This window comes from Canis lupus, chromosome 25 (genome assembly GCF_048164855.1).
Source record: "Canis lupus baileyi chromosome 25, mCanLup2.hap1, whole genome shotgun sequence".
Classification (NCBI taxonomy): Eukaryota; Metazoa; Chordata; class Mammalia; order Carnivora; family Canidae; genus Canis; species Canis lupus.
Window position 1 is genome coordinate 27034975 of NC_132862.1, and position 24374 is coordinate 27059348.

The 24374-nt window shown below is 34.3% G+C and overlaps 1 protein-coding gene and 1 long non-coding RNA gene across 3 annotated transcripts in view; one reads left to right on the forward strand and one right to left on the reverse strand.

Moving 5' to 3' along the window:
- Nucleotides 1–24374, reverse strand: part of PDE3A (phosphodiesterase 3A) — a 313203-nt gene that overhangs the window by 117499 nt on the left and 171330 nt on the right. For both annotated transcript variants that reach the window (XM_072798776.1, XM_072798777.1), the window contains exon 2: nucleotides 3920–3970. In XM_072798776.1, coding sequence (XP_072654877.1) covers nucleotides 3920–3970 — 51 coding nt within the window. The remainder of the gene's footprint in view (nucleotides 1–3919; nucleotides 3971–24374) is intronic.
- Nucleotides 857–11407, forward strand: LOC140617410 (uncharacterized). Its single transcript, XR_012017637.1, has 3 exons — nucleotides 857–990; nucleotides 10424–10538; nucleotides 11294–11407. It is a non-coding gene; the product is annotated as an uncharacterized lncRNA (long non-coding RNA).

The following is a 24374-nucleotide window of genomic DNA, read 5'->3' on the forward strand; positions in this document are numbered from 1 at the left end:
GTGAATCTATCCAGTAATTTATTTGAGAACATGGTCAGTTTTCCTGACTAGAGTGGATGGTAAAATTTGGGGCGGGGATTGGTGCCATGTGAAAAAAAAACAGATAAACAGGTACCAAAAGGGCCACTTTGGAAGAAAGTACATTCCCTTCCCTGAATTTCATTCCTTAAGTAGGCCAGTGTCAAAAATTTTGGGATTTCTTCTCTATACTGATTCTTTTTCCTTTGTCATTAATAATTATTAAGACACACATCTCACTTCAGCATAAAGAGATATTTCATTCACTTCTGCTGCCATGTTTCTTCTAAAACAAAACTCCTCCAAAAGAACATTCTATCTTATAATACTCACTTAATTTCTGTATTCTGCTTTCCATCACTTCTTGATCAAAATGGCATTCTCAAAGTTCACTAACGTCCTGCTATCACTATATTGAAACGCATTTCCCAAGTTTTTTGTTTCCTTGAACCTTTCTCTTCCTAGTCTAACTTGATAGTACCCTACTTTTGATTCTGTATCATTTCTCTTTCAACTGGTCTCCTAGTGAGAGCATCCACATGCTTTAATTCTTCCCCCAGGCTCCTTCCAGCCCTTCCAATGAGCCTTCCCCAAGAATCAGTCTTCCTTTTGTTTTTCCCTTTTCATATTCATCTTATAGAATCTATGTCTTGAGATACCTCAATTATCATATGTATGATTAGCATTCCCAACTGACTACAGAACTCCAATCTGGCAACAGAGCAACAGAATGGCACCTCAAGTTCTTGTCTCAAACTTCCTTTTAGAATTGTCATTGTCACTTCTCACTGAACACTGTTAACATTGAACTCACTGTCTTCACTATAAACTCGTCTGTATGAACGGCACTAATTCCTCAAGCACTGGATTTCAAAATCTTGACCGCCTTACTTCTTCCTCATGTCTAATCAATAACATCTGACACTCTCTGATTCATTTTTATGCAGTAGTTCCTGCAGCAATCCTTACCGAGTAAGTGTTGACAAAGCAGTTATAAAGAAAATTCACATATGTCCAAACATGTTCTACACTCTGTCAGTTGAGACTCTAACTCCAGCTTTTCCCCTTTCCTCCCTTTGCACTTCTAAAACCTTACTCAATACTGAAGGCTCCTCAGATAAGAACGCCAAAAAATAGTTTTACTAGATAAAATAAATAAATAAATACTCTGTTCCACCTAAACTACTACTACATTTTGTTTATATATTTAATTTTACACTTATCAGACTGCCTTATATGCAGATATCTATTCAAGAATTGCTCTATTTCCAAACATAACTTGTGAGCTCTTGGAATGCAGTAGCCTTGTCAACTCAGTTTCTCTTAAAGACTTAGACCTACCATAGTGCTGTACACAGAGTAAGTGGCTAAAAAGTTACTGTCTTCAATTAAACTAAACTGAGATGGGGTTTGAGTATTGGTAAATTATTAAGAAATCTGTATTCAGATGCGGTCGGCCTGAAATTCCTTTGGATGGCTAAAAGGCTTTAGACATATTATCTAAGGAAATAATAGCAAGATAAGGGATCAATGATCTAAAACATAAATACAGTGTCTTTTCCCCCTCAGTGGGTAATTAAAATTAGATAAGAAGTTATTACCTAATTTGTTTATCTGAAATTTCAACAGTTTTTCTTGTAGTTACTGTTTTTAGTTTTTGGTGTATGTTTTTTGCTTTTTATCTTGACAATTTTTATCTAAGTTGAGGAATCAAAGTGAGACAAAGGTATACATATTGAAAATACTTATTCAGCTAATGAAAAGTCTAAGACAAACTTTGATGTCGATAATGGTATTTCATGCAAGAATGTTCTAATGAATGCAGTTGCTTTTCAGAATCATCTCAGGCTTTCCAATATGATCAAACATTATTTAGCTATATGTGCAATATCTGGAATTTAAATTTTTTTCACTCTGAGTTTATGTTTAAATTTAACACAAGCAATATTGTGTTTTTATGATTTTTTTATTCTAATTTATAATGACAGAGTGACAAATCCAAACCTGAAGATACATTATATTCAAATAGGTCATATGGGTTACAAATGTCAAGATTTCATTCTTTTTATGGTTAATATTCCATTGTGTATATGCATTTATTTATGTATACATACACATATGTAATATATATTTTATTGTATATATTCACATATATATATAATGACATGGATGGAGCTAGAAGATATTATGCTAAGTGAAATGTCTGTAAGGGAAAGACAAATACCATAAGATTTCATTCATAAGTGGAATTTAAGAAACAAAACAAACCAGCAAAGGAGAGGGGGAGAGAGAAACAAACTAAGAAACAGACTTGAGAGAATAAACTGATGGTTACAGGGTGTGGGTAAGGGTGAAATGATGGGGATTAAGGAGAACATTTGCTGTGATGAGCACCCACTAGATATTGAATGGAAGTGTTGAATTATAATACTGTTATCCTGAAACTAATATTATACTGTATGATAATTAATTGAAATTTAAATTAAAACTTGAAAAAAACCCAAATGAGTCATATGAGTAAATAATACTTAAACAAACATATATAGCACTTTTTGCATATCAAAATTTTTTGGTGGCAACAATCAGGAACTGTTGAATTTCTTGTGCTCATCTTTAGTTTTTAATTGGTTTGGAACCACAAAGCCTTTACCATACATTCACCATTTCATTCCCAATCTTGCAGCAAATTCTGATTTAAAATATTGCAGGTGTGTACAGAGAGAGCAGGTGTGACAGAGGAAACGGAGAAAGGGAAGTAAGAGTGAAGGAAGGCAAGACATAAATTCTTTGGGACAACTAACTTAATTGGACTGGTTTATATTATTTACTAATCAAGTTTGTAATGGATGAAAATAAAACCATGGCTATTAAAATCTCAACTAAAAACAACTGATTGATTGGGTTTTATTTTCACAGAGACCTAAATTAAATAACTACCAGGCAAACTTAATGACAGCACTGGTCCACATCAGTTTTGTAAAACACCTAGGAGAATCTCACATTTCACAATGAACTCTCATGTACAATATTGCATATTCAACTTTCTTTCTTTTTGGCCATATTTTTGGGTAGCAAATAGAAAGTGCAAGCAGGAGAGGTAAAAATGTCCCACCCACTCAATTTTTTATTTGGCTGTCTACAGACAAGTAAACCCACAGGCTGCTAGGATATTAAAGATTTTCATCTTTCTTCACAAAATACTCCAGGAGGACAGAGAATTTTCTTAGTGTAAAACTCAGCCCTTATTCTGTCAGGCAAAGTAATTATGGAAGCAAAACAAATCCACATTTTCTAATTAGGTCATTAAAAAGCATAAATGCGTCATGGAAGCTTTTCCCCTTGCCTAAGACATAAAGTAAGACAATGAAAACAATCTGGTAATATAGAAAGGTTCAGAATTTGTTTCTTTTCAAAAATAATAGGTCCTTTCATCTTTCTATTTCCCTAAGACGAAGACAGTTAATTTAGAGACAAAATCTGTAATTAGTTCAGGGTTTACTTTGATTATGTTTCAAAATATTTAACCAAAAACAGGAAGATAGAGAAAAAAAGAAAATACATAGAAAAATTATCAAAGGAAGTGAATAAAAGCAAGAGAGTGGGTTGCTGATCAAAATGTATTGTGCAGAGACAAGATGAATATAAAATCTACATTCATATAAACAGAACCAATCTGGGATACCAGAAAGCTCTCAGGAAGAATATACAGGCATCTGCCTTTGGGATTTGAAACCAGACTTTAATCACAGCTAACTTAAATAAAAACAAATGGCATGATTATTTGCCTCTTCCTCTCTCTACTTGTTATTGCTTGAGTTTTAGAAGATTCAAGCATGGCTCAAACTGTTAAGAAACAAAATGCAGAAAAAAAAAAAAAAAAAGGAAAGGAAAACAAACTTACCTGTGATCCTCTTGGCCCTCGTTTCTGGTCCCATTCTGAATGCCCCATGAGCTGTAAATAATATAATAATTATCGTAAATTCAATGATATTTATTTCATATGGCAAATATTTTTACTCTTTCTTCTAAAGAATTAAGTTTTTGAAATCTATGTTTTAATATGAATGTATTAAATAGCTATCATGAATAAATTAACATACAAAGTAATAATAGCTTCTGGTTTGATAGCTAATTATTTCAACTAGTAGTTGTTTTGAAGGTATTTAATATCACTGTGTGATAAAAAGAGTCTGCTAATATACAGCTTTATGGTTCTTTGTCAGGAACATCCTATAGACATGTTAACTGGAGTTAAGCTTTTTACATGCCATTAAGCTTCTAATTTAAGAAAATATGCTAAATAAATCATTAGTATAGGTTAATTCACTGTCATGAATGGTAATGATGAGAAGGCCAAAATATTTCAATCATTTTTAGTTCTGTTTTGATATCACAAAAATATGAGAGTTCTAAGGAGTCAAATGATTTAATGTGAAATACTCCCCCCAAGGTCACAAAATGTAGATTTTCAGGAAAAAAGACACATTATCAAGCTAGGCCATAATTGTCATAGCTCTAAGCTACTTTGCTTACAAAGCATGATATTTATTAGTTGAAAATAACATTTAACCAGAATATACAAGATGTTGACCAAGAGAAATAAAATTCCATTCATCTGTCCAGTACACTTAGTACTCGTATGTCCCAATGGAAGAGCTCCCTATCTCTAATAGGCTAGCATACAAACAAGACAGATTATTCAACTTATTAATATACCTTACAGCTTTTCTAGACAACAGCAATGCCTCCTTAGTACATATAATAAAAAACTGTTCATAAAAGCAACAAAAAAGTAATATGTTTTTCCACATTACCAAGAAATGTTTGATAACCATGCACAGAAAATGGCAGGACCTTACTGATGGCCATACAATGTTCCTGATTAAGAAGACTGAATTCGGGGATGCCTGGGTGGCTCAGCGGTTTAGCGCTGCCCTAGGCCCAGGGTGTGATCCTGGAGACCCAGGATCAGGTCTCATCTCCGGCCTCCTGCATGGAGCCTGCTTCTCTCTCTGCCTGTGTCTCTGCCTCTCTGTGTGTCTCTCATGAATAAATAAATAAAATCTTAAAAAAAAAAAAAAAAAAAGACTGAATTCGATAAAATTAAGTGTTCAGGTCTATCCACACAAATTTATAGGTTTAACCCAATCTCGATCAAAAGTTATTTATATTCGATTAGGAAACTGAAAAAACCAACTACATAAATTTGATCTGAGAGAATAAACTGATTTATAAGAATCAGAAAATATTAGAAGAGAGTAATACCCTACTCAGTTATTAAAACATGCTGTAAAATTTAACTCAAGTTATGGAACAATGATTTAAGACTCAAAATATACTGGGACACCTGGGTGGCTCAGTGGTTGAGCGTCTGCCTTTGGCTCAGGGCATGATCCCACGTCCGGGGATGGAGTCCCACATCAGGCTCCTTGGGAGGAGCCTGCTTCTCTCTCTGCCTATATGTCTGCCTCTCTCTCATGAATAAATAAATAAATCTTAAAATATATATATATATACTATATAAATAAGTGAAATGTAGTGGACAGTTGTGAAAAGAACTCAAGTACATACAGCAACAAAATAGTAAAAAGAAAATATAAAAATCAATGAGTATCTGATGAATTAGTCAAGTGGAGGAAAAAAAAATAGAGTCTTCAGAAAAAAAATTAGAGCCGAATCTTCTAAGACACACAAATATAAATTCTAGGCAGATAAAAAGACATTTAAAGGTGAAATGGTAAGTATAAAATAAAATCCAGGCAAATATTTAGACTATTTTCAAATATAGAAAAGATTTTTTTATGATAGTCACACGCAGAGACAGAGAGAGAGAGAGAGGCAGAGACATAGGCAGAGGGAGAAGCAGGCTCCATGCACCGGGAGCCCAACGTGGGATTCGATCCCAGGTCTCCAGGGTCGCGCCCTGGGCCAAAGGCAGGCGCTAAACCGCTGCGCCACCCAGGGATACCTAGAAAAGATTTTCCAAACTAAACAACACACACACACACACACACACACAGAGGATTATGATCCAGCTACATAAAACTTCAATGTCCATACAAATGTCACACTAGCAAAATATTTCCATGAAATTGCAGGTAAAAACTAGTATCTTCAGTACTCTAAGAGCGCTACAAATCTGAAAGTAGGGTACCTGGGTGGCTCAGTGGGTTAAGCATCTGCCTTCAGTTCAGGTCATGATCCCAGGATCCTAGGATGGACTCCAGATTCAGGGTCCCTGCTCAGCAGGGAGTCTGCTTCTCCCTCCCCCTCAGCCCCTCTCTACCACTTGTGCTCTCTCAAATAAAGAAACAAAATCTTTTTTAAAAAAGAGGTGAAAAGAATGCAACCCTAGCAAATAATCAGAATAAAGGATAAAGACAGTTTACAAAATTAACATCAATAATCAATATTGGGCAAATGTTTTATCTGAAGTGAAAAAAATTAAATATAAACAATAACAAGACATGATTCTTGCCTATTAGCAATCTGATCATGTTGAATATTTGGTAGAATTTAGAGAACTAAGTATGCATATATATTGCTAGTATGTAGTGTATAGATATATACACACATATATAATTTACACACATAAATACACAGACATGTATACAATATATAATCAATTTTAATACATACTGCATACTCTTAAAAATTCATACCCTTTGAACTAGAAAATGTAAAAATTCAGTAATTACGTGTCAATCACTGTGTTATCCAACAAAAAGGGAACTACGCTAAATTAGAATACAAAAAGATTATAATATAGCATTTCGACTTTGGCTTTCAAGGCCTTTTTACAAAATTACACATGAAATGCTCATGGTATAGTAAGTGAAAAATATAACAAAGCAATTTTAAATTACTCATTTTTAATAAGATGATCAATTATTATAAGCCTTGGAATCGGTGAAATGATTTAATTATAATTTGGCTAGCATACAACTTTGGGTAAATTAGCCCTGATAATCATCATATAAAATTTAATGCTTAGATAGTTGATATTTCTTTAATGCGTTATTTTTTTTTAAATTTCTGCATTTAATGGCATTACATCTGCTAGTAAATATTCATTAATACTTATTTAAAGTTGATTATATAAAAGTTAAAACACTAATCAACTAATGAAATAGTCTGATTTAGAGACGTATAAATTAAGACCATTTAATGGTTTAAATTGGTTGTTCGCTAGAATTATCAAAAATCATCTTGACATTTTTCAATCACCTGTCTTATTTAGACCTTAGGAATACTTTTTGTCAATAATAGGAAGAAAAAGAAAATAACAGTAAGATGGGGTGCTTATTTGTTCTGCTTGTTTAAACAGATGATAAGCTTGAATAGGATGCTGTTAGAGTAAAATAATTTTTAAGCAGAAGGGTTATCTTCTCTCCCTCGTATCTAAATCTTCAGAAAATAATAATTTATACAAGACTGTTACGACTATTATTCTCTTACTAATGAGTTTCAACTAATGGAATAACTTAGTAAATTCTACTATTATGAGTACAGCAGTAAAAACAGGTAAATAAACCATAAACAAGATTTATAATCCACAATATATTGACTTGGAATATTTGATAATGACAGGTAGTGAGTCAAAAAGATAACATTTCTCCAAGATCAGAACTAAAATAAGAAAAGCACAGATTTCACTGTCTTCTACCATTAACAATGTTAAAAAAAAAAAAAAAAAGATGACTTCTAGTATGAGAACAAAAACTTTCAAAATGTAGATTCATTTGGGGGATCACTTAGTACAGAAAAAGAAGATAAACCTGATCATTATAAGCCAGAACTTACAAACCTCCAAATGTTCACTCTCTAAATCTCATTTTTTGAAACATAACATAGCAAAATTTGCCAAATGTGTTATATATGAATCAGAGAGATTTATTTCCTGGCATTATACAATAGACTAATGAGAGCAATTTAGGATAAAGGCATTCTATTTTATTCTATTATTATATATTTATATTATATATTAATATCATTATTATACTTAAAAGTCTGAGTGACCAGCCATGTGTATTTCAAAATGTATTTTTAAACGCCATTACTACTTTTTTCAAAGTAATGAAATTATTGAAATCTACATGCTATGTGAAATAAAATCCAAAAAGCAATAAACTCTGAAATGATAAGCAAGATACCATAATGTTCTATATTCAATAGAAAGAGAGTCAAAGGAAATTCAACAAGATTTTTTTCTCTTTGAACTTGAGGAAATCATACAAAGGCTCTGTTTTTAAATGAAATAATATGAAAATAAATTAAATAATCTGAATAAAAATTTAACATTAATAATTTTAGTGTTGAATATATGGGGTTTGTTATAATATTCTCCATAATTTGTTTTTTAAGGGCAGAAAAAGATGGTGGGGGCTGCTGGACAGTTTCAGGGCTCCACTCTCTCTGTGATTATTGCGTACCTGGCACCGATGGGGGTGAGGTAGGGAGTAGGGAGGTTGAGCACAGGATAGCACATGAATTTTTATCTTATTTGTACATAGAATTTATCTTACTGTCATAATAGCACTGTCCTTAGATCATGGACCAAAGACTAAAATAACCACAATGTTTTCACTATCCTTTTAAAAACATCATCCATCGTGTGATAAATTGCCTGACTTACTTAATACTATAGAGTGCTTAAATTAAAATGAAGCATTTGGCCACAGGTAAGTATTCCTGTTAAAGCAGAACCACAGGGCTAAATGTTTTAGGAAGTACATAGACACCTCACTAGCCCCACTCTCCTGACTAATGATTATGACAAATAAAAAAAAAATTGCTTAGTCATAATAAATAATGAAAAGGACACTTGTACAATGAAGTCAGTGAATTTCAGAATTTCAAACTGATGTTGATGAGATATCAATGAGAAAGTCAAAACATCCTATGAATCAAACAGGTAGGATTAGTATAAAGTTACAGATGACAAGAGTAGGTATTTGACACTTTGAAGGGCTTAGATAAAAGACAAAAATGGGTCATGGACCTTGAGGAACAGAAGCAGAAATTATAGGTATTTTTTTCTTTTTGCAATTGAATTCATCTGGGCTCAACTTTCAAGACAAATGAATAGCAGCATGATACCCAGATCATTCTGGGAAAAGAGACAGAAAAAGTTCATTAACATGGTATGATACCTTTTCTGGAGAAGGAATGCTTATGATTTTATTAGTTATATAAAGTTTCTAGAAATGTAAGAGAAAGAGATACTAAGACTGGAAAATGAAAAAAAAAAAAAAAACAGGATATCCAAACATATTCTATTTGATAAAGAATATATGCCTGCTTAATTCAGGAAGAAAAAAGATTGTCTCTCACCTACAAAAACTATCTTCTGAACTATTTAACTATGATTACTCCTCTGGGAAAAGGCATTTTAATAAGAAGGGGGGATATAGAGGTTACAAACGTTATGCCTACAAATGTAAAACAAAAAAAAAAAAAAGAAATTCCATCTGATGAAGGAATTCTCTTTTTAAAGAAGAGTATCTTTTTTTTTTTCCCCCAGCTCTCATTAATCAAGATAGGCAAAATGAAGACCTTTAAATGTATTTCTAGGAAACAAAGTATACTTCCTTTAAAAGAAACACAATCTGTTATTTAAAGCATTTTGAAAATCCTAACTTCCTTGACACAGAGTCATTTTCATCCTTATGGAATCAATTCTTCTTTTATTTTTAATAATACATTTCTACATCACAGCCTTCAGCTAACAGTATGCTACACAGTACTTAGTTCCAAGGAAAACAAAACTGCTGCCAAACACCAAATTTAAAAAGTTCACAGGAGAAAGCAAAGGATAAATCAGCATGGAAACAAAATGGTTCCATCCAAGCAGAGGTATTTTTAATAATAGCATGAGAAATGCAGATAGTCAAAAGTATACATTCCTGTAGGTAAAATACTTTCTTGTTTCTGTATTTTAGTCTCCCATTATTTTCTGTTTGTTAATGTAAAAAAGAATGCCTTTTAGGGGGTTCATGGGAAGAAAAATTTCACCATAACTATTATTGAAAAGAGATGAAAAAGCTGTAGAAGAACCATGAGAGGTAAAAAGAAAAATCTTTTGCAAGTACTTAAAGAGGCGAGGGGTTTTACGTAAGATAAAAGGTAACAGTGCAAAGCAAGAGTAACACTGTCATCCTCACCTTCCTCTCCAGAAAACCATTCTTCTATTCCACCTGTTGAAAATTACTACAGCATATTTTTGAAAACATAAAAATAATAGATATACACTGTAATATATACTATTATATATAGGTACACTATATATACTACATATGGTACATGTAAGGATATAAAAGTTAATCCATAACCTCCTTTTCGTTGCATCATTTATTCATTAAATAAATCTTTAACATATATTTATTGTATACCTATTATGGTCAAGGAGCTGTTCTAGGCACAACCTACACACCAATGAACAAACCAAGATGCATATCTGATCACCTGGCTCTTACGATTCTAGCAAAAGGAGACATATAATACATGAATAAACAAACCAGGTAATGATAAAGCTACACAGAAGCTTACAGTGAAGGATGGAGAATCAGTGGCTAATGGCAGGTAGGGGCTGGGTATAGGGCTGCTTTCATACAACTAGAGATTGGGGAAGTCCTTTCTGAAGAAGTGACATTTTTCTGAGAGAACTGTATAAAGCGAGAGTTGTACACAGATATCTGGGGCAGAGGCTCGGCACACAGATGAAACAGAAGATAAAAAGATCTGGAGACAGGAGCAGAAGTGGTTAATTTGAAGAGAAATAGAGTATCCTCAAGCTAAAATTTTAAAAAGGGTTGGATCTTTTTAACCATAGGTATATATTTGGTGTTTACTCCCTTCCTCTGGTATGGAATAATAATCAAAAAGTTAATCATTTGCTCCACTAATTAGAAATGGCAAAGTACATTCTGTAGAGCAATAGGGGACCAGGAATTCTCTCTTCTCCAAACTCTTCTTCAATTTCATTCAAATCAACAAAAAATTATGGAATGGTTCCCACACTCCCCAAGGGCGTCCTTAGATTAGCTATATCACATAGCACAAATTTGTCTTCCCTTTATACATTTTTTCAAGAGCCATAAAATACGTAAGAGCAGGGCTGCCTTTTAACTCCATTAACTAGGAAAGGCATGAAACATTCAATATGATAAGCAAATTAAAGCTTGTCTTTACCATTAGCATGTTCCCTTTGGATTCTTTCCCTGGCAAACTCATTTTTATCATCTCTTCACTACTTATTTATGCTTTCTCTCTCCAGGATTCTATGTGGGAAGATGGCCTCGACTGCTCACTACCCTGCCCACAAGGTCTCCTAGATGGCAGTGCCCTGGCCTGAGAAGCTCTGTGACCGCCTCCACAACCTCAGTTCCTGTCTAGTCCTATTAAAGGGAACTGCTCTTAACCCTTTATGCTTTATTTTCCTCTTGTTATTAACAGAGCTAAGAAGTTCAAGATGATACTATGCTCTGCAGGAAAGGGACACCGAAATCTTTATTGGATTTGGGCCTTAGGCCAAAGGTGTTAACAGAATCCCTAAGGCTCCCACACACTATTCCCCAGCCCTGCAGACTCCTTCCCTATGGTTCGGGGCATAGAAAGGCCTAGTGCAGGAGATACTGACAAAGATTTAGCCTTCTTTTATAATTAAATTTACAAACTGGGAGACTCCCTTAGCCTCCTTTGGGTAAAACAGATAGGACTTATCAGCAGCTTCGGTTCTTATCCACAGCCTCCTTGCACTGCCACCACTTCATCACATCACCCACACCGCAAATCCATCCCACTCTGTGAGGTATGAGCCAGTGATGGAGATACTACCAAAGATTTTAGGGGGAGACAGACATGGTTACATTACACAAAATATTGCAAAAAGCCACAAAAATATTCATCAGATACATCCAAATATTGGGTGAAGGGGAACTGGGGAGGTGAGGACAGTTGTCACCACTGCTTGCCCTTTACTCTTAGGGTGGGGCAAGGGAAGGAAGTCTTTTTCAGCTTATTGGTCCTAGCCTTTCATGCCTCAAGGATCCTAAGGATCTTTCTTAGGATCGAAATACGTTTCCCCCCCCCCTCCTGAATAATTTAGCTTTCTCCTATTCTCCTCATCTTGAATCTTCAGACAAATTAGCAGGAAAAAAAATTTTTTATAAAGATTCTCTAGAAACCTTAGCATTGAAAGCCTGGAAATAGTAAAGCACTGAATGACTGAAATGAAGGGATTTTTTTCTTCACAGTTGCTAATAACTACCTAAATTCCATCCACTTGGCACAGAATAAATCCCTGATCCTGACTCTTAGCGTTCCAATCTAGTATAAACTTCATAAACACAAGGGAATGAGAAGACTTCAAATAGAAAGAAATCCAAATATTCTGGAGTTTGAAATCTCAGCCTTTACTGCAAATCCTTCATCTATTTCTGATAATTATGATGTTCCTACACTCTGATTGTGTTTCCATAATTCTATTTCTGTCTGTTATCACAATGACGATCATTACCCTAAACCTATGTGTAGCCACTGATGAATCAAACCTTCCATTATTTTTACGTATTACATCTTGACTATCTTGATTACATAAATTTTGGCACTCTTAATAATTTCCATTTTTGGTACTACTAATAATGCAATCACGTCAGTCTTGTGCTTAAAAAGTGCAACTCTTAATAAAGAAACAGCAATAAAGTAAAATAAGCTTGTGAAATTCTGCAAAATAGAATTCTACTTAGATAGTCTCAATATATACTAGCATTGTTAAAGTTTGAGGAATTCTTAAACAAAGGAACATAATTCAACTAAACATTTCCAAAAGTATTTGATCATAGAATACTTTTGTTGCAAAAAGGATTAATAGGGGCGCCTGGGTGGCTCAGTCAGTTAAACGTCTGCCTTCAGCTCAGGTCGAGATCCCAGGGTCCTGGGATCAAGCCCCAAATGAGGCTCCTTGCTCAGTGGGAAGTCTCCTTCTCCCTCTCCCTCTGTGTGCTTGCTTGCACTCTCTCTCTCTCTCTCTCAAAGACATAAACATATCTTTAAAAAAATCGAAATATTAATTTTCTTTGAAACATTCTGAGAAACTATTTTTTACAGGTTTCTAAATGCTTTTCTTATGCATTATTTTCATGTACTTTATATAATCACATATAATCACACAATTTTTCCTACTGTATTACTTTCAAACAATGAGGAATTACTGAGTCCCATCTGAATATCACATCTTGAGCAATGAAGTATACTTATTGGTAAGAATAAAGAAAAGGATGTGGGAGTTGATTTGTCTTCATGGAACTCATGGTAGTAATGAATATGACAGATTTATTTCTCTAAAATCCATTTTCCACTCTCTAGTCTCAACCTTATTTGAAAACTGTGGAACAGGGGCACCTAGGTGGCTCAGTGGTTGAGCATCTGTGTTTGGCTCAAGTCATGATTTTGGGATCCTGGGATGGAGTCTCATATTGGGCTACCTGCAGGGAGCCTGCTTCTCCCTCTGCCTAAGGTCTCTGCCTATCTGTATCTCTCATGAACAAATAAAATCTTAAAACAAAACTGTGGAACAAGAAAAAAACTTAATTTTTCAGAAAATCCTATGTAAATACTATAAATTAATCATACTTTTATTTCCTTTTTTTCCAAATTTTTATTTAAATTCTAGTTAGTTAACATATAGTATAATATTGGTTTCAGGAGTAGAATTCAGTGATTCATCGCTTACATATAATACCCAGTGCTCAATGGGTGATGGGTATTAACCATATTTTTATTTTTTTAAAGAGTTTATGGATTTATTCATGAGACACACACAGAGAGAGGCAAAGACACAGGCAGAGGGAGAAGTAGGCTCCCTGCGAGGAGCCTGATGTGGGACTCAATCCCAGAACCCCGGGATCATGACCAAGCCAAAGGCAGCTGCTCAATCACTGAACCACCCAGGTGCTCCTTAACCATACTTTTAAATTTTGACTATAGAATGACTTCAAAATGTATAGTAAATTATGTCTCAGAGTAAATACCAAATTCTACTAGTACGTCTCTTTAGTGCATATTATTCATTGCTATATTCATACCCTCATTCATTTATTCATACACCTTTTCAACAAATATTTATTGGGTACCCACAATAACCTAGAGCCCCATGCTCTATGTAAACATAACAAATGTTGATATTGCCAAGCCAGAGGCAACACAGGATGCTGAAGTACCTTCGGAACTATTAACAAATTGCAGCACAGTGGTAAACACACGGGTTCTAGGGGGATGCTTGACTGGTTTAAATCTCACATCTGACATGATATTCAGTCTTACTAGACACATGATCTTGGAAAATTTAGTTAAAAGTTTCTGTGCCTCAGTTTCATATCATTAGAATTCATATAATAGCATTTAATTCATGTGGTTTGGGGGAGAATTAAATGAGTCATTACATAAAGAAGGCTTAGTATAGTAGTAGTAAGGACCACTCATTAAATGTTAGCTATTATTTCTATCACCATTAATAATTATATAATATTATTTAGGTGCTATTACATTCTGATTTTTTTAAAAGTATAATTCACATGATATATATGGTTACTTTCTATTAAACTAGAATGGAAGAAACCCAGCCCTTGACCCATGCCAACACACAATTTATAAAATCTGATCAAATTCACGAATAAAACAAAACTTTGTGCATCATGCCTCATGGTAACATAACACACATGCATGACCATGGAGTCTATAGAGTTAACTGCATCAGATTCAGATTTATTTTCTGTGTAACAACTGGAAAATCTAAACTGTGCCATTACAACATTACTAGGTCCCCTTGGTGGTGCGTGCAGTAAGGACAATTCAGATGGTTTACCCTTCCTGAGTCATAAAGAGTAGCAAAAAGCTGAGAACCACAAATAACAAAGGCTTGAAAAGATCTGCTAGGTAAAAGCTATGCTAATGTTTCTTCAACCTGGAAAAAACCTTCAGGTATATCATCTACTAATTGGAAACACAAATTTCCAGTGTGAGTGATAGTTAATGCCCTGAAAAAACAAGCAAACAAAACAAAACAAAAAATCCATGGAAATATCCCTAAAATGATCACAGTAAAAAGGGTTTAACTTTATGAGCAACAAAACAAATGCATTTTTCTTGTAAAATAGTCAATAGGCATTATGGCCTAAAGTGATTAACTTTATCAGTTTTACTTCAAGTGAAACCCGAATTTCTGGGCAACCTTAAATGTGAGTATAAATCTGTATCTTACAGTTTGTTGAACTACCTCTTGGATTATTTTTGCCAAGTTGTGTAACTGAACAGAAATCTTTAAAAACAGGGGTGTTGTTTATTATTTCCAGCTCTTTACATGACATTTTTAGTCTGGATCATGCTAATATGTCTCAATTTCCCCATATACATTCAGATTCCATTTATATAATGCTTCCTGAAAGGACTCATTCAATGTATGTTCCCTCCAAATTATTAAAAGTCAGTCAAATCCACCAGGGCAACTTCATAAAACTAATCTATAAAATTGATCTTTACTTAGAAGAAAAATTTGGAAATCCTAGGGAAAATAGCAAAATCCAGAAATAATCTCAGTTGTAGCAAAAGCTTTAACTCAACATTCATGAGGTCTTGCATTGGATATTTTCAGGGGCTTTCCTCCCTTTTTTAAAATCAAACATTTTTATGTATTGTGTGTGGTATAAACAACATACACTTTCTTTAATGTAAAAGCAATAAAATTAACAGTGTTTACTGAAAAAGTGGGAAAATTACTCTGATCCCCAAATAGTTTAACAGTTGTGGACCTATAAAAATATAGTTATATTACTACTTAGTTTTTAAGCCCTATGTAACAACAAAACAAACTAAATCAGAAAAATTCTCCACTTACACTATCTTTCTTAGAAATGGTTTTAAAAGTCAATAGCATGACTTTTAAAAATAAATCTCAATTCATGTTACTTAAAAAATTGAACTCATTTTAAGTCTTATAAATGACATAAAATATTGAATTAATTTTTTACAACTTCCTCTCAATGTGAAAGTGACATTTTTCCAAAAATGCTTTTGTGAATTTTTAAAAGTCTTATTCTAAGCCATGTTTCTCATTAGTGCCAAAAAACTTCAGCAAAATGACATAACTCCCAACATTTTCCAAGCTACTTCCTCCTCATCAAACAGCTTCACTTTGGGGTTGGCGAGAAAAGGACAGATTCCCTTAAGTGGCAGAGACAATATATGCCAACTCCATTACACGTCCCTTGGGTTTCTTCTTTTTCCTCTGAACTTGGCATAGCCAAAATTACTTTAGTTCTACTTTCTGCAATTAGTAAGTTTTAACAAGACATGTCCATTTTGTCCTCAAATTCTTAAATGTTGTTTGAAAAAATTTATTATAAGGCCAGGATATATTCTCTTAGCTCAAGTGTAAGGTAGCACAGATATCTACATCCTCAATTTTCACCCACCCCTCAATTCTTCTTCATGCCTCCAAGAGCCATTTGATATGTTGAAAGTAATTTCACGTGTTTATTTATACCGCAACCAATGTTCTTTTCACTTAAAAAAAAAGTTTTCTTGGAAATTTCTTCCCTTTGGGGATATATTACGTGGGTCACTAAGGATAAAAAAAGAAATTGGAATATAAGATGTTGTGGTAAGAAAAAGGGAAGGAGGAGAAAGAAGGAATATAGTATGATCTAAAGTTCTTTGATGTAATGAGCTCTTTGCATTTCAATCTTTATGAACTGAATTACGAATTTACTAATTTTTTTTCTATTTTATGAGTTGTAGAGTATTACAGATGCAAAAAGAATGACCACACTCTTCTCTATCTCGATCTTCTTAATTCAAGTACTAGAGCAGAGAGACTTACTTGCCTCTTTCCTTTCTTTCTTCTTTAGTGTTACTATATGCCAGAGCCTCTATTAAAGGCAAAACATAGAAAAAAGCGGAAGGACTAAAAAAGTTAATTTGGAGAGGAGAAACACAAGTAAATAGATACACAGCTACCTAACAATGGCTGTTAAAAACAAACAAACGAACAAACAAACATCATTCCGGGTTGTAGAAGACAAAGTCTGATTGATACATCAATTTACCACTGACCTCATCAATTTGGATAATAGAGATTCCTGCTTTTTAGATTATTTATATAAATTGAAAACTTTCTGGATATTTTTTTGGGGGGAGGACATCTTAAAAGAAGTATACAATAAATTCTTGTTTTATTAAACACATTTTCTTTGCTTCCAATAATAACTGGGAGTATGAAAGATTTTACCAAGAAACATGTTTCAATATAAATTGTGATTTAGAAACAGGGGAAGGGATGGACTTTGACAAAATATTTGTATATTGTTGTCACGTCATAGCCAGCCTTCTTTAATGAAATTGCCACAGAAAATTCTTTAGCTCTCATCCTTTGTTGAGAAATTTAAGGATTAGAACTGTGGAGTTCAAAAATGAGCAGAAAGTCACATTTGAAAATTGAAAATTATTGTCATTTATGATTTAACAGGATGATTTTCCTGTTAGCCTATGTTTCTTCTTTTTTGGACGTGGTCCTGAGGGAATGATTGTTCTCCTGCTGTTTCTGGCTGCAGGGTGTGTGCAAAATGCCCAAGATTATACCCTTGGAAGGGTAGACTCTGGAGTCAAATTTCTTGAAATCAAATCTCTATGTCACTCTTCATAGATTTATCCATCTGGGTAAGTTATTTTATCATGTCTAAGTTTAGTTTCCTCATTTGTAAAATGAAGATGATAATATTAACAACTTCACGATTTTTATGAAGATGGGATAACCAGTATAAAACCATGCAACTGGCAACTTAATTATTTTATAATTAAATCTGAACTCACTGCTATAATCACAAGGTTTTTAATATGATTTCCTATGCCTAGAATGAATGCTCCCATTTCATTGATCCATTCCTTCCATATCCATTCATCCAATGATAATAAATATATATTGAGCACCTACTCTCAGCCAGGCTTAGTAATGGGCACCAGGGTTAGGGAGTAAACATAGAAAGCCAGACATGCATTCTGTCTTCCTCTGTTACTCTTCAGCATGACCATTTGTTTCCTGTACTTGCTACAATATGAAATTATCTTGCCTATTCATTTCATTACTTGTTTATTGTCTATCTCCCATTCCAGAAAGTGGGTTTGAGGATCGCAAAAATTTTGGTCCTAATTTCTATGTGTCCTGTGCCTGGTACAAGTTAAGGGACTCAATAAATATTTTTTTTTTACAGAATGACTGACAGATTTTCCCAGAAAATTAAATAAGGGAAGTCAACTAGACAGAAATTTAAATAATGAGTTTAATAAAAAATTCTATAGCTGTGAATCCTTTGTCTTCAGTTTCATTCTCCCTAGAGTTCTCTTGCTCTAAAATGGCATCTTGTGAAATACATAAGTTCTCAAATTATTTTTATAGGTAATTTATATTTATTAAAATACGTATTATTTCAGTTTTAAGATTCTGTGGCATCTCTTGATGGAAATGTAGGCATACCGAGTTGCTGTTAAGGTTAAGGGTGCAAACAAAAGTATATAAGTACCCCTGAAACTAATGTAACATTGTGTGTCAATTATACTCAAAAATAAAAAATAATCAAGAAAAAGAAAAACAAAAAGAGTACATAAAATAGTAAAGAACCTTTGTCTCTTCATTCTAACTCAGAATCTTGTCTTTCTTTGCTTGCCTTAGGTGACTAAAGACCTCTAGTCGCCCATATCATATACATCTTTTCCCTTCTTCACACAATCCCTATTTTCATAGAGATGGCAATGCACCCAACTTAAAAACTACATTTCCTGACCTCCCCTCCCTTACAAATCAGGCAGCCAGTCTTGACCAATGAAATATAAGCAGAAGTTATTATATGAAGCTTCCAAGAAAATTCTTTAAAAGAGGAAACTTGGCTAGCTCGCCTCTTTTGCCCTCTGCCTTCCGATTCTTCCTGCCTGGAAGGGGTATAGGATTCTGGAGATGAAGCAGTCATCATCTGAAACAAAATGACCATGAGGGAGGGACAATTGCTTCTGCCTCAACATCCTGATGCCATGAAAATGCCATTATTGAGTTTTATTTTATTTTTTAAAGATTTTTATTTATTTATTCATGAGACACACACACACACACACAGAGAGAGAGGCAGAGACACAGGCAGAGGGAGAAGCAGTCTCCATGAAGGGAGCCTGACGTGGGACTCGATCCCGAGTCTCCAAGATCATACCCCGGGCTGAAGGCAGCGCCAAACCGCTGGGCCATCGGGGCTGCCCTTGAGTTCTATTTTAGCAAACATGTACAAGCACAACCTTCCTCTCCCTCTCTCTCTTCCTCTCTCACCCCCGCTCCAGCTCTCATGGAAGAGTAACAATAATGAAAAGCAATTAATATATACCGGCAAAGGCCTTGGAAATGGATGAGAAACATCCACATATATTAACTGCCTTTGGATTTACTCCAAAGCAAAATCATAACATGCTAAACTATAAGACTGGTACACAGAGGAATAATTTACATCATTAGTTTGATTTTCATTATGTATATGACATAACAAATGTAACTTCATGAAACATAGAATTTAACTTGTGGATGTCTCAGTTCCCTTAGTTGCCATATACCTGGATCTTGAGTAAAAAAAAAAAAAAAAAAAAAGACTTACTACTTAAAAACAACAACAACAAAAAAAGACAAATGCCCATAACAATGAGAACTATGTAAAACCAGTTTGGAGAGGAGATTAAAACAATGTTTCTGGAGTATGCTTTGCAGAACCTGTTATTAACAGTTGTTTCAGATTTAAAAAATAATTAAAACATTTTAGAAATGGTAGTCTAGACACATGTTATTTTTAATATCAAACTTCACATGTCCTTTAATATTACAACCTCTGAGAAATAAAGCAAATGAATTTCTCAATATTCTCAATTTCTCAAATATGTTCTACCTTAGAAATTGAAGTCATTTCTCATAGATCATATGTACCTTAGGAGCACTATTTGTGAAACAGTGAAGAATTTTGTTCTTCACACATTTATAGTTTCAATTTAAAAAACTAAGGATTTCAAAGAAGAACAATCACCAAAGACCAAAAATAGTTGATTCCTTTTATAAGAAAAGTCTAGAACAGGCAAATCAGATCCATAGAGAGAGAAAATAAATTAGTGGTTGACTAGGGTTGGAGGTGGTAGGGAGAGAAGCAGAAATGGGAAGCAACTACTGATGGATATGGGGTTTCTTTTGGAGATGATAAAAATGTTCTGGAATTAGTGGTGATAGTTGTATAACTCTGTGAATATGTAAAATTAATGAATTATATACTTTAAATGGGTACATTTTATGGTATGTGAATTATAGCTCAATAAAACTATTTTTAAATAGGCATGCGTATTTCACACTGAAGAAGCTCCTTAAGGCAAAATTATAAGCATTAATCATCTCTACTTAAGTTTGACATTTGCTGCTAAAAATATTGTGGAATACAGTAGAGGATTATAACTTATGTGTAAGATATTTTAGCTGTATTAAACAGTAAACATAATCAAATATAAGTAAATATGTCTAATTCCTAATAGAAATTGGTAAGTACGTGCATGGTATTGTTATTCCTATTACCGGCTACTCTGGAAATATTTAGGAAACTTTCCACTTATACTAGTTCTACCTGCAGAGCTTGAACCAAATGGAGATTTTGTTAAGTACTTACAGTGTTTTTATTTCTATATTGGCTCCAGGAGTAATTCTCCACTGAAGAGATACAATATCTGACATTTTGGGATTTGTTATTTTAAACTGTGGTTCACACAGTAGCTTTCGTTTTCCTTTTCTCTGTGAGCAAAACCCTTCTCAAAATATTTGAGTGTCAGTTACAACATTAACATAGATATTTAAAACATTTCAATAATCTTGTAATTCTTCTCCAAATAATTAATGTTTTGACCACTATATGACCTTCCATGTATATTAATATCAATAACCACATTAACTGATATTATATGCCAAGAGCTGTTGGATACTTTGTGTACAATGAAGACAGATGGAATTCTGGCCATTTCATTCCAAAAAAGGAGAAAGAAGCACAAGCAATTAAAATAAAACAGAAGCACACATTTGTTTTTCCCACTTGTGGTTGAGTCCTTACTGTGTGCCAGGCATGCATTAAGTATTTTCTATGCATTATTTCAAAAATCTTCCAAATAATCCCCCTGGAGTAGTATCATTTCCCCTCCCATAAATGATGGAACTAGGACATACAGAGAGCTCTTTATTATGTGGATTCTGCAAAGGTCCCACAGCCAGAATATATACACAGGAAGGTCTGCCTTTGAAACACAAGCTCTTACCTCTACATTGTACTCCCCACATATCATGAATTAATCACAAATACAGAAGCAATGAATTCCTCCCTGAGAGATAGGGGGCAACAGTGAGGGCTGAACTAAAGATAGGATGTAAGGTTTGGATTGGTTTTTAAAGTATGCATAGGCGATTGCCAGGGATAGGAGAGAATTCTAGGTAGTTTGGGGTCAAGATACAGAGACTGTTATAACATAGAGTTAAAGGTTCATAGTATATTTTAAAGGGAAAAGGAAACATAAGACATTTTAAGAATTAGATGAACATATTTGTGCTTACACAGACGTATAATATAGTTGCAGATTGAGTGATGGGGCAATTTGTAGGCAGGAAGATTGATGGCAAGATCTCTTAGAAGACCCTACTAAACATGGAATGAATGTAACATTTTGAAATTAAAGTTCATACTCATCCCCTTATTCCCACAAGGAAATGCCTAATCATTTCAAGGTACATTTGTGTTGAAATATGAGCATCTCACCCTTTCACATTCAAAGATTAAGGCCATAAAATATTCATGATCAATGTTTCCATCTGAGATTGTAATTGTATCAACAGGTATAATTAACCAAAGAAAATTAAAGCCTAATCAACTAGAAACCCAACAAAAGGAGACAGAGAATTGACAACTCAGTAGAAAGGAGGTGGGGGGGGATCTTAAATTACCTACTTAAAGGAAGAAAAGTCTAAGTCAACAGCAGCCTGAGCACCCTTTAAGGGTCCTTGAGCCGGAAAGTAGATCTAAAGGTCTAGAATAGTTGACAAGCACTCAGATTTCCATTTTTTTTTTTTTTAATTACACAGATCATTGTAAGGGCTTGTCCCACTCAGGACATTGCACTTAAATTATAAATGTAAATTTGAACAAGAAGATTCTAAAAAATTAATGATATGTATTACCCATTCAAAGTAGATTATATGTCATCACTGGAGAGACCAAAAGGGTAGGGTAGCCCTGGGAAGAGTAAAGCATGGAAGCCTTCAAGAAGTCAAGGATACACATGCTTTGATGAGGAGACCTATAAAACATATGTACTTATTCACTAATTGAACACTTATTGAGCACTTGCTAACTGCGGGATGCTGCATTACATAAGAGAGATAAGAAGCGGAGAGTCCGAGTTCCTTTAAGTCTAGAGGAAAAGAAAACATGTAAATGAAGAATTAAAATATACTACTAGAATCCTTAAAATATCTGTTCCTCAAAGACAAGAAAGGTTGCATAAACCATTTAATACATGTTTGGAAGGCTGAAGAGGATTTTGATAGAAAAGAAAAGAAAAGAAAAGAAAAGAAAAGGAAAGGAAAGGAAAGGAAAGGAAAGGAAAGGAAAGGAAAGGAAAGGAAAGGAAAGGAAAGGAAAGGAAAGGAAAGGAAAGGAAAGGAAAGGAAAGGAAAGGAAAGGAAAGGAAAGGAAAGGAAGGAAGAAAGAAAGAAAGAAAGAAAGAAAGAAAGAAAGAAAGAAAGAAAGAAAGAAAGAAAGAAAAAGAGAGGGAGGGAGGGAGGAAGGAAGAAAGGAAGAAAGAAAGAAAGAGAGAAAGAAAGAAAGAAAGGGAGGTCAAGGGGGTTGGAAGATCATCCCAAAAGGATGATCCCACTGGCAAATGCTGAGAATTTGAAAGCAAATGGATCATTTGTTCAGGAAAAGACGACAAATTCATTGATGGCCTGTGCTTTGGATGCACTAAAAAAAGGGGTGGCAAATTTTGGAGAGCCTGATAAGGCAAATTTTGGAGAGCCTGATAAGAACGTGGAATATTTATCCAAGGGTTAAGATAGTCACTGTTTTGTTCAGATTTATTCTTTAGGAAGATATCATCTAAGACTGTATAATAGACCGGGCAGATGAAGGTGGGAGCCAGCATGAAGACCAGCTAAGAAACAATTCTATAATCTGGGCAAGAGATAAGGAGGATCTGGGATGAGGTAGAGACAACAGGAATAGAGGAGATGAGGAAGAGGGAGAGAGATTCCTGAGGTGGAATTTTATTTACTCAAGGAAGACAAATAAGGCAGCTTCAGAAAAAGGCAAATATAATCCATGCACTTTTCCTACCGTACCATAGACATCTATCTTAAAAAAAAGGTAAATTCCATAACGGCAAACCTATTTGCCAATTGCTGAGAATTATTTTTTTACTCAAGATCCAGGTATATGGCAACTAAGGGAACTGAGACATCCACAAGTTATCTTCTGTGTTTAATTCATGAAGTTACATTTGATATGTCATATACATAATGAAAATCAATTGCTGAGCCTAACACCATGTCTATCTGCACTAGAAGTCGCTCCAGGGATCCCTGGGTGGCTCAGCGGGTTAGTGCCTGCCTTCGGCCCAGGGTGTGATCTCGGAGTCCCAGGATCGAGTCCCACGTCGGGCTCCCTGCATGGAGCCTGCTTCTCCCTCTGCCTGTGTCTCTGCCTCTCTCTCAGTGTCTCTCATGAATAAATAAATAAAATCTTAAAAAAAAAACCTTTTTTAATAAATAAGACACTCCAGACCAATATGAATAGTTTAACTACTTAAATGCTGAAATATTAACATAATAATAGATCATGGACAAAGGGCAGTAATCCAGACAAAACAATAGTATAGCTTGAATTCTAATATCCAGTTAATACCACAATCGTGTTATGTCTGGAAGTTTCCTCTATACAACATGTGACCCTTAATACATTCCTGTAGGCTGATCTGAATAAGGTTTCATAAAAAAACTATTACACAGAAACCTGATAGCCACGTGCCTGCTCAACTCAAATGTTTGTCTCCTGTCACTATTGCTAACATTTACATTAAATGCTAGTCATCTTCCCGTCACATCACTATTTCAATGTGTCGATCTTAATTTGTAAACTCGAGACTAGAGACTTTGTTTTAGTTCATTTTATACCCAACCAGCACTGTTACCTCTTAATAAATGCTACTGACTATGGCTACTTAAAATAACTTCCGAAAAAATTCCAAATATCTATACAGCA